The sequence below is a fragment of the Martes martes genome (genome assembly GCF_963455335.1).
Source record: "Martes martes genome assembly, chromosome: 17".
NCBI classification, from domain to species: domain Eukaryota; kingdom Metazoa; phylum Chordata; class Mammalia; order Carnivora; family Mustelidae; genus Martes; species Martes martes.
The window spans coordinates 42,599,670-42,612,697 of record NC_137905.1 but is presented as its reverse complement, the minus strand read 5'-3'; the positions used below and the strand labels follow the sequence as shown (position 1 = coordinate 42,612,697).

General features: G+C 50.7%; 1 protein-coding gene across 3 annotated transcripts; it reads right to left on the bottom strand.

Moving 5' to 3' along the window:
- Positions 1–737: 737 nt before the first annotated feature.
- Positions 738–10,217, bottom strand: ZBTB32 (zinc finger and BTB domain containing 32; the record flags this gene model as incomplete). Of its 3 annotated transcripts, none has more annotated exons than XM_080829504.1 (5): positions 738–1,319; positions 1,503–1,664; positions 1,789–1,857; positions 1,970–2,043; positions 10,091–10,217. In XM_080829504.1, the coding sequence occupies 3 exons, from the start codon at positions 1,814–1,816 to the stop codon at positions 1,042–1,044; spliced, it is 468 nt and encodes a 155-aa protein (XP_080685630.1). In that variant the 3' UTR covers positions 738–1,041. The 3 variants fall into 3 exon arrangements, with proteins under 3 accessions (XP_080685630.1, XP_080685628.1, XP_080685629.1); XM_080829502.1 differs by lacking the exon at positions 10,091–10,217 and adding an exon at positions 2,302–3,392; XM_080829503.1 differs by lacking the exon at positions 10,091–10,217 and adding an exon at positions 2,302–3,185 and having other exon boundaries at positions 1,970–2,103.
- Between the last annotated feature and the right edge of the window lie 2,811 nt (positions 10,218–13,028).

The window sequence follows — 13,028 nt, the reverse complement described above, 5'->3', positions numbered from 1 at the left end:
CAGGGAACTCCGGGAAATGTAGTCCAGGCGCCTCGCTTCTTCCGCCGGGAGTTAGGGCCGCGAGAGCTGGGACTAGGTCCTAATCGGACCCAGAAAACTGTCTCCGGGGCTGCCGGGAGGTGTGGTTCTCGCCCCAAACTCTTCCCATTGTTCCTTTCGAGACCAGGGTACGAATGAACTACCACTCCCAGGGTGCTGTGGGCTTAGAACCCTGGGGGTCCCAGAGACCTGGGAAATGAAGTTCGCGACTGCAGGAGGCGTGGGGTGGGAAAGGGCCGCCGCAGAGGATTAGTCTCAGTTGGAGGCGCCGCCCGGCTGCCGTTCTGCACAGCATGGTGGGAATGCTCGAGAGGCCGCAGCTTTGCGGTCCTTGTGCTCGAGGAGAGGAGGAGGGTGGCAGAAAGCTCAAGGAAAGGAGGAGCGTGGAGCACGCGTTCCTGGAGCCCCGGGCTGGGGGTCCCAGACTCTCATTCTGCGCACTGTTGTTTGCTGTGAAAGGGGCGAATGACTTGGTTTCTCACAGCCTCCGCCAACAGGGCTTCCTGCTAAGCCAGCCTACACTTCGTGGCCCTCGCTGGCCCCCCTTCCTCTGGGGAGAACAGGGACACCCGGAGATGAAGGTAGCCCCCCGCGCTGAACAGTGGAAGCACCGCCAGCAGGGGCCGCCACAGGACAAGGGGCAAGGCTGCCTTTCCTTCCCTCTCCCCAGCTCACAGACTAAAGTCTGGACTCCGCTTCTGGTCCTGAGAGGAGGGCACAGGAAACTCTTTATTTTGATGATGGAATCGCTAGTCCCTGCACAATTTTCACTCGTGCAAACTTCACTGCCCACACCCAACACGGGCTCGCTGGCCCAGGCTTCTGGGGACCGCGGTCATCTGGAAGAAGGCTTGCAGCGCCTTTTCTGCGGCGCTTCTTGGAGCCGGATTTTCTAGGCTGCCAATAGCTGTGGTGCTGGGTCAGAAACCTAGCCAGCCCGTCGGCCCGTCTTTCATTCTTTAATTGTATTGTCAGCTGAAGCCAAAGAAGCTACCAACACCATCAGGTGGTTGAGGAAGGGGACCTACAGGGAGAGGTCGAGGCCCGGGACGGCCTCGAAGAAGAGGAGTAGAGGAAGGTGGAGCGAATGGTCCATCCAGGTGGGAGCTGGCTAGGCGAGTGGCCGCGCATGTGCGCCTGCATGGAGGCCAGACTGGAGCAGCCGGCCTGGCACAGAGGGCAGCGGTATGGTGCGGCCCCATGCGTCCGCAGGTGCTTGGTCATGGCTGAGAAGTCCCTGGAGCGCTGGGGGCAGAGGCTACAGGAGAAGGGCTTCTCTCCTAGGGCAGGTGGAGGGGGAGGCCGGTAAAGGAAAGAAGTGGGTGAAGGCTGGTGTAGGGGTCGATCTGGGCGACTGAGCAAAGCAACTGTGTTGGAGTCAAGCACACACACAGAGGACTCAGGAGCAGACAGACCAGAGTTTGGAAGGGAGCAGATAATTGCCCCGGGTGGGGAGCCCGTACCTGTGTGGACTCGGTAGTGCGTCTCCATCTGATGCTTGAGTGAGAACCTTTTTCCACAGACAGAACAAGAATAGGGCCGAGACCGAGCAGGTGGGGGTGGGGGAGGTTGTTGGCGAGATGGGCCTGCTGTGCTCACATGACCCACACAGGTTGCAAGTGCACCTGTGGGGTTAGAGAAGGCAAAGGAAGCAGGGCTGGGAATCCCAGAGCCGGACCACTGGTACTCCCAGACAAGACTTTGGGAGCTGCAATGGGGCTGAGGCAAAATCGCCCTCACCCTACTCACCGGTGTGCCTCTGATCAGACTCTTTCATCTCCCCAGGGCTGAGCTTTGTGGGGCCCTGGGGGAGGAAACCTGGAGGGAGCAGAGTGAAGGAGGTGCTCTCCTCAGGCTGGACTCCTGGAGTCCCAGCCTAAGGAGAGAGAGACCATGTTATAGCGTTTGTACAGGGTACTTCGGGGCTTACCTGTGGCAGGACTGGAGTTGGCCAACTGGTTCTGGTTCCAGAGACCTTTCTCAGGGTTCAGGGACAATGGGATCCTGGGGATGGGGTAGGGAAGAGTTAGCCTTGGCAAACCTGGGATCCTGGCCAGGCCCTTCCTGGAGAGGGAGATGCCATGAGTCCTCCTCAGGGGCTGGGCTTTGAATTCCCCTGTGGTGGAAGCTTCTTGTCCTATCACCGGCTCAGGAAATGTACAGTAGAGATAAGAGATGTGGTGCCTTTCTACCCATCACTGCTACCTATCCTGAGCCACTCCCTCCCAGCCAGGGAGGTCTTCCATTAGGCTCTTCACTCACCTCTGGTCCTGAGGCCAGACCTCCTGCCAGGCTCCAGTGATGGGGGTGCTATGGGAGAAGGGAGTGCCATATCTGGGTGGCAACAGCAGGATGCTCCATAGGGCGGACTGGCCCTCCCCCAGCCAAGGGGCCTCAGCCCACCAGGGCCTAGGAATGACGCTTGTTTGGAGGGAACCTGGTTGGGGAAGGGGGCCAGAGAACTCCCACAGACCTTCCTCAGAGCCCCCTGGATTCTCTGTCACCCACATAATCCCGTCTTGCTTCCCATCTGTTCCCGCATGGCCATTAGGGGATTGCTTAAGTTTTTCCTTTGATCTCATCTGCTTCCCCGCACCCTCCTTCATTGCCTCTGCTCTCTCAGAGCTGTCTTTTGGTGGCCTTTGCTCGTGCAGTGCCTCTCGTTCTCTCCAACCAGCTCTAACACATTTCTCTGGTCTCTGCTCTCCATGTCCCTCCAGTCCTCTCTCAGAATCCCTTGTGGGTTTCTCTGGCTCCTCCTGATGTTCCTTGAGCCCTGGACCCAGTTCTCTAGCCCTGTCCCGTCGAGCCTTTCTGCATGCCTCTTCCAGAGACTGCACCCCCAAGGCTCTGGCCGCTTCCTCAAGGGGTCCCAGTTCCCCAGGCTGCAGTTCTACATTCTCCCCATAAACAAAGTACAGAAGCTGGGCAAAGGTAGAAGGGCTGATGCCTTTCACCAGAGCCCAGCGGCCCCTGCGGCCCAGCTGCTGGCTCACACCTGCCAAGACCAGGCTGTGGGCAGGGAATTCTTGGCTTCCCACAGTGATCAAGGTATCACACAGTGCTGGCCGGAGCCTGGCTGCTAGCCGTACCAGCCGATCAGAGCCATAGGGGCTAAGCAGTCTTGTCGTCGGGAACAGAGGCATTGTGCCTTGCCTGGGTACCAGTCTCAGAGGACCTGAAAGAAAGGCCACAGTGTGGGGTCCATGGTGGAAAGGGGAGAGAGGAACAGCATATTCTCAAGCCTGTGGAGGTGAGGGGAGAAAGAGTGAGTTGCTGGTTCAGAGCTCTTTGTGCCTTGAATGGAACAAATAAACTAACCCAAGAGAGGACCTGAGCTTATCCAGAATCATAATGGACCACAGGGTAGGGGTGAGGAGGGGGTTGGCAGGAGAATGGAAATTAGACCATATTCAGGACTTAAAGAGTAAGGACTAGGCAGTTAATGACTATATCAAATAGTGGGTTTAAGGCTAGTATAGGTGGGTCCTGCCAATTGGCAGTCTCTACTTAAAAAAGAGCAGACACCGATACTTCTGCTACTCTGAGCCCTTCTACAAGGAAAGACCTTGGAGCAGGCCAGGTTTTCTTCTTTCCAGACAAAGAGATTACCATAAGACCCAGTCAGCCCTGGCAGTTAGGGATGGAGCAAGACACAGCTTGGTGGGAGAGTTTTGAAAGCTAGAGCGACCCCCAACCCCACCCTCACCCCATCACATGGAGCTGTGTAGTCTTGAGAGGCAGAAAGGACAGTAAGACGGAGGTCATTGCTGCAAGACGGCATGCCTTAAGGCATCAATTGATTACCTCCCTACGGCTGAATCTTCTAGAACATGTCCTCAGAGAAGGGCCGAGAAGAGAGTCCCATCCAGTGGGTTAAGAGAGCAGAAGCCACAGAAGAGAAGGTTTCCATCAAGGATGGAGAGAGATTTTGGAGAAAGTTTTGACTGCCGAGGAAGCAGGAGAAAGGAAAATGGGATCTGTATAGGGGGAGGCTATTTTCTTTCCAGATTTTAGGATAAGGAGATGGTTTAATTTTGTTTCTCATAAGCCCAAAGCAAAGAATAGAAAGAGCCAATGAGGCAGAAATTCATCACACATCAAAACTACCACACTGGCTTTTAAGAAGAGAACTGGGAACCCAGATACTAAGAGACAGATCTAAGCGTCTCAGTGCCTGGTAGGCATATTCCTCAGTGTGGACTCACCATGAGTAAGGACCCTTGTGGGGAGGATTACTACTTGGACACCTCAGGGAGAAGGCTACAGGTTGGTAGGAAGGGGACAAAAAGCAGGGTATAGTGGGAGGAAAGTCTCAGCTGGGGAGAAGCAACCACTCACCAGTTGTAGCTTCCTCCTGGACACCGCATGCTCTGAACTGCTGTTGGGGCTCCTGGGGCCCCCCTGGAGCTAGCCCCGCCCCTGACCTCACAGTCTTCCATTGGGTGTCCCAAGTATCAGTCTGCCACAGTCCCCCCAAGGGGGTGTGGCTTTATACCCCTGGCTCTGCTTTACCCCTCTAAGGAAGACCACATCCTCTACTTCCAGATTCAAGACATTCTTCCTCCCTTGTCTCCTTATTTCATTTGTGGACTTCTAGAGTCAAAGAAATTCATGTGAAGGGGTGCCTGGCTGGCTTTGTTTGTAGAGCATGCAACTCTTGATCTTGGGGTTGTAGGTTTGAGACCCATGCTGGGTGTAGAGATTACTTTAAAAGAATAAAAATCAAGGGGCGCCTGGGTGGCTCAGTCAGTTAAGCGTCCACCTTCGGCTCAGCTCGTCATCTCAGGGTCCTGAGATCAAGCCCCACGAGGCATCAAGCTCCATGCTCAGCCAGGAGTCTGCTTTTCCCTCTCCCTCTGCCCCCTCACCTCTCATGTGCTGTCTCGCACTCTCTGCCTGCTCTCTCAAATAAATAAATAAATAAAAATCTTTTTTAAAAAAGTTCATCTCGCAGCAAGAACCTTGGAATAAATAGACCCACATTTGAGTCTCATCTCTGCTGTTTACTAGTTGAGTCACGTTAGGCAAGTCACCTCTCTGAGCCTCAGTTACCTCATCCCTGAAATAGGGATAACCTTTGCTTATCTCATTTGGAGGTGAGGGTGAAGATGAAGTGACATGATGAATGTGAAAGTGGTTTGTCAGGACAGTAGCATCGTTCAAAGAGGATTAGTTCTGAGAACTGTCAGCTCTAGCAGCTAGAAGCTGTTTCTACTACTTCGGAAGTAAAAAGGACTGAAACTTCGGGGTTCCAAGGAGAGCGTGAAGGAGGGCCAAAAGCATGCCTTGTTCTTCCTCTCCCTGACTTTTAGTACTGGGAAGCCTAACTGCTCTGTGGAAATGACCCCTGTCATCTGGGCCACCACTGGGGACTGAATGTACAAGTGACTCAGATTCTCCCATCAACTTCTGAAGGGGGCAACCCCAGGAAGGGCCCGTGGTGGTCTTCGAAGAGAAAACACCCTTTTCTTGGGTTGATGACAAATGACATTTCTCTGAAATCAGAACTCTGGGGTTTCTTTCACTTCCTGTCAAAAGGGTCAAGCTCTCAGGAGATTTCCCCTGTTTTCACACTTTAGTACTCGTTAACCTGGGGAAAGGATGAGGTCTGAGAGACTCAAATTTCTTTTTCTGTTTTTTATTATTCCGTTATCCCTCATCCTGTGGCTTTTTTTTTTTATTCATTCAACAAGCGTAGAGAAATCATTTGTGATATGTGCCTGGTATATCATATATGCCTAATAAGTAACTGGAAGATAAACAAATTAGGCATTGGTAGGCTGCTCTGGTGACCTGACAAAGTCTGGTTCACCCTAGGCTTTTTCTCCCTTAGATCCTAGTCCCCTCCTAGACCCAAATATTATGTCCCTAAACTCCCGTTTCTCCCTTCGGCTCCAGGACCCCGAAATGTTCAGACAGCCTTCTGCTTTCTCCCTTCAGACCTAACATGCCTTCCCCGTCTACCTCTCATTCTAGCTTGGGTATACGCAGATGTTAACCCTTCCTAGATCAGACAGGGTGTGCCAATGGGTGGGGCTGGTGGAGGGGCAATCATAGGGTGGGGAGAGGGGAAGATGACTCAGAGTGAAAGGGAAAATGCAAATGGACAGGTTGTATTCATGTGCTACTCTGAACGTTAAATATTTTCCATTTCTGAGCTTTCTAACTCCTCATACCACCACACCCAGGGACTCATTAAACACCCATATAAAAGACACTTGGCCCGGACATATAAAAGCACCAATTCCTGATATGTAGGTGTACAGAGAAAAACGTTCTTCAACACAGTAATACAGCCCTGAAGATATGGAATAAGTGGGGAAAACCATGAGAGAGAAACCCCAAGTGCAGAAGAAAAGGTACAGGGGTCTGGAAGATTACAGCATCACCCAGTGGCCTTGCCTCACAGCCCTACTTCATGTGCCTGTGACTCAGCTCCCCCACTGGTAGGATTTGCTCATTGATGATCAAGAATGTTAGAGATTGTGCTCAAAGGGCAGCATCCTCTATAAGTCAAGTATAGTTGACAGGGAGTATCAGCAGGCTTTCAGGAAACCTAATAGGGAGGAGAAGGGCAAGGGGACTCCCCATTCAGTGAACAAAAGCCCCCAAGAATGGGAAACCCCATTTTGCCTCCTACCTGGTGTCTACCCCACTTAAGGATATCCTTTTAAAGACCACCCCTTAGAGGTATCTCCAGGGACCTCTAGCCTCAGCCCTCAGGCTGGTGCCACTCTAGGCCCTTTTCTCTCCCTATGTTCTTGACTACACAGCCCAAACCATCTTGCATTGAGCAGTGACAGCAGAAGCATGAGCAAATAGTACTTTGATTTGGAAGGGTAGGGAAAGTGATAACTCTATTCTTGAAAAGTCTCCCATCACAGTCTCAAAAACCTTGTCCATGTTCTACTTCCCAGGCTGACTCTGTAGGAATCCCCTGCAGTTGTCTCCTGGGGTGGACTCAGGAAACCATTGGTTCTGAGGACACAAACTTGCATCCTGGGATAGGGTAGAGTGGGTAGGAGAGATTAGGTGAGACATAACTGGAAGGACGTATGTGGGGAAAAAAAGGTATGATTTTTGCCTCTCAGTCCCAATACTCATATTATTAAATAAAGTTTAAAGTCTGCTATTTTTAAATTGTAGTTGATAGGCATGACCTTCAATAATAAATTCTAATTCTAATTCAATAATAAATTCTAATTGATAGTCATGACCTTCAATAATAAATGATAGGCACGCTCCTTCATATGCCCTTGTAGGTACAACCCGGCTTGATATAAAAATGTCAACACAGCAATACAAGTATGAATTCTCTTTAAATATAATTAAAACTAAACCATCAGAATAGGCCAATTGGAGACATGATTATTTGTTTTATGAAAAATATTTTCCCTTTATCGCACTTATTTTAAACACTAAGTATTCCAAAGCCAAGTTAAACAAGATTCAAGTTAGAAAAATTATATGAACTTTCCCTTTTTCCAGGAACACATCTCTTTCTTCAAATTAAGGTGGTTAAATTCCCCCACAGTATTTTATGCAGATGAAGGCCAATTATCCAAATCTTACATAAACTTTCAAATGCGCACTCTTTCTAGTTAAGTACATCCAACACATACCAGAGAAGAGACAATGCGGAGTAAATTAGTTTCTTTCTTCCCTTAAATCTATGTTTCATATAACTCAAGAACCAGTGTAATCATAGCCATGTGAACTGCACCTAGGTCATAGAGACCTTATCCTAGCATATCTTTTGTGGATCAAGTGGAAAAAGAACTAGACTAGAAGTTTAAAAAAAAAAAAAAAAGCTTAGGTTCCACTGCATCTTCTCTGTGGGTGGTCTTTTTCTCCAGCCCTAATATGGGGCTAACTCTTCTGAGATCCTCAATTTGCTCAGAGGGGCTGTTTTCAAGACCAGTACTGAATGCCAGTATTGCCTTAAACCCACTCTGACCCCCTCCGGCTGTGTCCCCCCACCTTGGGCCAAGGATCCAAAGGCATCTAGGAAAGGCCCACCTGGAACATGTGTCCCCCAGTTCTAGGCTGTGCTTTGGGAGCTTAGAACCCTGGACTTCCTCTCCTAAATGGCCCATTTCCAGGACCTACACAGCCCTTAACCCCAGGTCTATACTCAGGAGGATGAACTGTATGACTGATGTACACACTGCAGGCCTTGGTTTTGTGTGAAGGGCAGGTAGACTGAGCTCAGACATGCAGACTAATATGTCTTGAAATGTGTGCCAACAGCAGGTGTGGGAAGAAAAGGGAAATCTTCATTTCTAGTCTGGCCTAGGCCCCACAGGTAATATGGGAACCTGCTTAATTCCAATGGTTCTTAATGTCATAGGTTAAGGGGATTACCATCCTTTTTAAAATTTTAAGCCACGGAATCAACTCATTACATCAGAAAATTATAGATACTCATACCATTGTATATGTGAATGATAAGGGATTCACAGACTGAAGGCAGTCCTTGGACAGGTTAAATACTCCTTGTTTATCCTTGTGGCTGCTTTGCATGCTCCCCTCCAAACAACATGCATACAGTTTTTCTTATGATTTCCAAGAGCTCAAAAACCCTTGAAATCTACTCATAGACCACTCCCTTGTATCTCCCATCCAAGGTTTAAGAACTCTGGGTGTACATGAAAGCACTCTGAAAGCTCTAATACCATGTATAATTTGAACAGTTGAGTGAAATTAGATATCAACACCCTGTCCCATAAGAATAAAAAATTTTCTGTAAAGACAACCTGGGTGATTTCTTAAGGAGCAGGATATCTCACACACCTCTTCCTGTGCTCCAATATAACGTCCATCTTTCCTGTGCATCTGGCCCTATTCTCACTGCCTGATACCTTTTCGGAATGACCAGAGTTTGGGAGAGAGTGGACCCAAAGGCCTAACATGAACCAATCCTAGAGTCACACAGCAATAATATTTCATGGAGGGCAAACTCCCTCCTCAAGAACCTCCTGAAGACCTTGGGCCTAACCTCCTGGTCAGGCTGTCTAACCTGGACCCAATACTGGAAAATCTGTGCCTCAACCTGGAGTCCAGCGACCACCCCCCACCGCGCCCCCGCCCCTGCAAAAGCCTTGCAGCCACATGTTCTTAGCACAGCCTGGATGCAATGGCCATTGACAACTTCCCATTGGGCTTTCAACCTTGGCAACTCTCACTCTCAGCCCAAGCTGGATCCTAAGACCCCAGAAAACCTCTCAAGTACACCCAAGTTTCATCTTTGGCCCAGTGACTCCCAATAACCTCTGGAGAGTCACAGGCCTCTCCTTCCAGTCACCAGATTCAGACTCAGTCCAGAGCCCTCAGACAACGTCCCACAGTTCAGAGGCCATACCTCATGGCCAGTGACGCCATGCAGAGCTCCAAGGGCCTCCCAACAGCCCCCCCAAATATGACTTCCAAATCAAGTTAGCCTCAGGGACCATGGGCCAACTCAGGACATGTTGGCCTGGCCTCCAAATGTGCCCGGGAGGTCCCATTGCCAGCCTCGCCAGGGCAAAGGGAGTCCCCACGGACTAAAGCCCTCAACCCTCACAGCGACCACTCAAGCCCTCATACCCCAGGTTGGCCTGGGCCAGTCCCAAGCCTTAATAAGTGTAAGAAAAACCACGCCACTCACCCACTCGGGCCCTGTTCCTCTTCCCACAGTCTCACATACACTGAGGGCGGCGCAAGCTCGAGTGGCCGTTAGAAAGTGGTGAGTGTCGCGAGGCCAGGAGCTCGAGGCCCGGGCACGTGCACAGCTTGCCTGTCGCGCCTGGATTCCGAGGCGGACGCTGATTGGCTGCAGCGCTGGCCGCATCCTGCTGAGCATGCTCAACATTCTAGGAGGCACCTAGGACAGCTCCACTTGCTTCCTCGCGCCCACCCCTGATTGGCTGCGGAGTTCCCACCCACCCCGCTGACTCTGAGGTGTGGCAGGGCCGTGGAGCCTGATTGGTCCGTGGACTTGGGTCAGGTCTCTAACGCTGAGCCGTTACCCTACAGCTCGCCCCCCTCCCCTGCTGAGTGGCTGTGTTACCGTCTCTGTGAAAGCACTGGGCCCTGAACCTCCTTCTCCTCAACAGCCTTGGAAGCTGCCTCTGCAAGGGCTCGGGATACCACCGCTTCCTGCTTCTGTCTTGACACCCTGCTTAGCTCTCGTTGCAAAGCCTTTCACCCCTCTCTCAACCCCTGACAGTCTATGAAGTGTGTGTCTCTGATTGGTTGGGAGGCCCTCAAGGGCCTGCCAGGCTTCGGGTGCCTGTGGGCAGCTTCCCTTTCCCGCCTCTTGCCCTGCCCACCACTGATTGGTTGCAGAACGCACCATGCCTCACCGGAAGTAGGGGAGGACAAGGAAAGCATAAGAAGGGGTAGTGCCTTGACCTGTGATTGGTCTAGATGCTCGCGCTTCAAATGGTCGTTGCCTGAGCCATGGTTAACTGCGCGCTTCACATACTAGCCATCTCCCTTCTCTCTCTCTCTCTCACACACACACACACACATACCACACCGCAGAGAGAATGACCCATTGCTCTGCCCCGCCATTAACTGGCCAGGGCTAAGAGCTTAGCCAGCTGGCTTTCTGTCCATGCAGGGTTTGGGCGCTGACAGGCGGCGAGCTCGCACCGCGCGAGTCTGTGAGCTGATACTGACTCTCCGGTCCCACCAGCCCGGCTGCGGTTGCACTGCTGATTGGCTGGCCCCACTCTCTTCTAAGTGGCTTAGCTTTGGGTCCGCGCTCGGACACATCCAATGAGGAGCTAGGGCGCTTTAAGGAGGCGGGCATTGCTCGACCGCTTCCACTTCTGATTGGTCTAGGGGCTTGCTTCTTTTCTTTTGATTGATTAGAGGGCCAGGAGGCGGGAGCCCAGTCCAACGGTTTCAGGCGGCGGTTGGACTTCTGTCCCTGTGCTTGGTGGAGTGTTGTCTGGCGCCCACCTCCCCGCAGCTAGCTGAGGAGCTGGGGACGAAGGAAGGGAGCAGGAGGACCCTCTTGAGGAGGGGCTGGGACAGTAGCTGCTGCCAGAAGTCGGGACGGAGAGCGACTAAAGCGAGTGGCGGGTGGGAGTAAACCCCCCCAAAAGCTGAAGAAGACAGGTGCTGTGGCAATAGTAACAACAGCCCCCGATCGCTGAACCCTTTCCGGGTGCCGTGTTGTGTGCGTCATCTCATCGACGTCTGCTAAATAACCCTGCGAGGGAGCTGATTACTCTGCTGGTTAGCTTCTGAGGCTCACTTGGCTCACGTCGCAGGGCGAGCATGGGTGTTGCTGGGATTCTGACCTTGTTCTGGAGAGAGTCCGGCATTCGAGCTACACTATGGTTAAGTAGGGTTGATCTTGTAGATGTAGGGTGGGGCCTGATTTCATCACGTGGCCCTGGTTTTTCCTTAACTGCAAATGAAGGTGGGTATTTTGTTTTTTGTTTTGTTTTGGTTTGGTTTTGCTTTTTGGTTTGGACTTGAATCTGATCCTGAAGGCTTCACTACATGCATGTTTTCAAGTCCTCAAACTTTGGGGCAAATGCATTTGCATTCTAGGAAAGGATATTTTAAAAATTGTCCTCCTAATTTCTTTGCCACTTACACTGAACCAAGCCAGTTTTAAGTGCTTTACATGTATGGAATTCTTATAACAAGCTCTATTGGATATTTACTGATATTATTCTCACCTCACAGATAAATGAATTGAGGTTGGGAGAAGAAATTGATTTCCCTAAGACCTCACCAGGGGTAATTGTCAGAGCTGGAATTTGAACAAGGCCTGTTGCAGCCTGACTCCAGAGCCTAAACTCCTAACTCTTGGTATATACTGCTACAGGGTGCAGAGTGTGGCACATGTGGTCCTGGGAAATCCTCATAGCCACCTCAGGGATAGGAATGGTGACAACACCCAATGGAGCAGACAACCAAGGCTCACAGAGCTGAAGACACTCGTCTCATCTCAGTTCACCAATGAAATCACATAACCTTCTGAATTAAACTCATATTCTTAATCAGTCTTAACAGTAGTCTCTTCCCATTTGACAGAGGAAGAAACTGAGGTCCTGAGGAGAAATCAGAGCTGGAATTCAGACCCAGGTCTATCAGACCCAAGAAATTACCCCCCTGCACCACGCTGCCTCTAGGAAGTAACTGTCTGGTAGATCTGGGTTGGATCAGGTGAGGAGTCCTCTCACCCAGCCAACCTCTTGTCTATGAACAATGAGTTCATCTGGTCCCAATGTTGGCCCTTAATGTGGTTGGGAGTGTATTTCACAGCCCCAGAAGTTTGGCAGGGGGGCTTCTCACTGAAAGGCTCTAATCATATATGTTACAATTTGAGTCATTTTTATGGGCAGGACAAGGTGGAAAGCATTCTGCATGCATCATCTCACGAAGCCCTAGAGCAATTCTAGAACATAGTGATTGTTACTGTCCCCATTTTACAGGTGAGGAAACTGAGACCTGGGGAGGGGTGTACCATTCTCATGTTTACTGAGCTAGTGAAAGGTGGAGCCTAGATGGGAACTCAGAGAACCTGATTTTAGAGTCCTCGAATCTAGCTACCTAGCATGTGCAGGCATAAGAAGAAGTGAGGGACCCCAGATTCTGGCAAGATAGACTAGGAAGGGTTGTCAACTTGGTTCTGGGGTTTGGACTATAAGATTAGGAGAGTCAAATGAGAGGAGTAGAGAAATAACTATTGCTTGTTGAGCAACACCCCCACTCCAGACCATGTGTTAACTAAGCAATATATGTTGAGAAGCAGGGAGTTTTGTGGTTAAGAAACTTGACACTGGATCCAAATTGTCTGGATTTCTATCCTAGCCCTGCTACTTTCTAGTTGTGAGAACTTTAGCAAGTTACTTAACGTCTCATGGCCTTAATTTCTTCACCTGTAAAATGGGGATAATGACACCTTTCAGGACTGCTGAGAGGATTCAATGAACGAATAGAACAATGGCATCTCGCTTTTTCTCCAGTGCCCTGAAACTGAG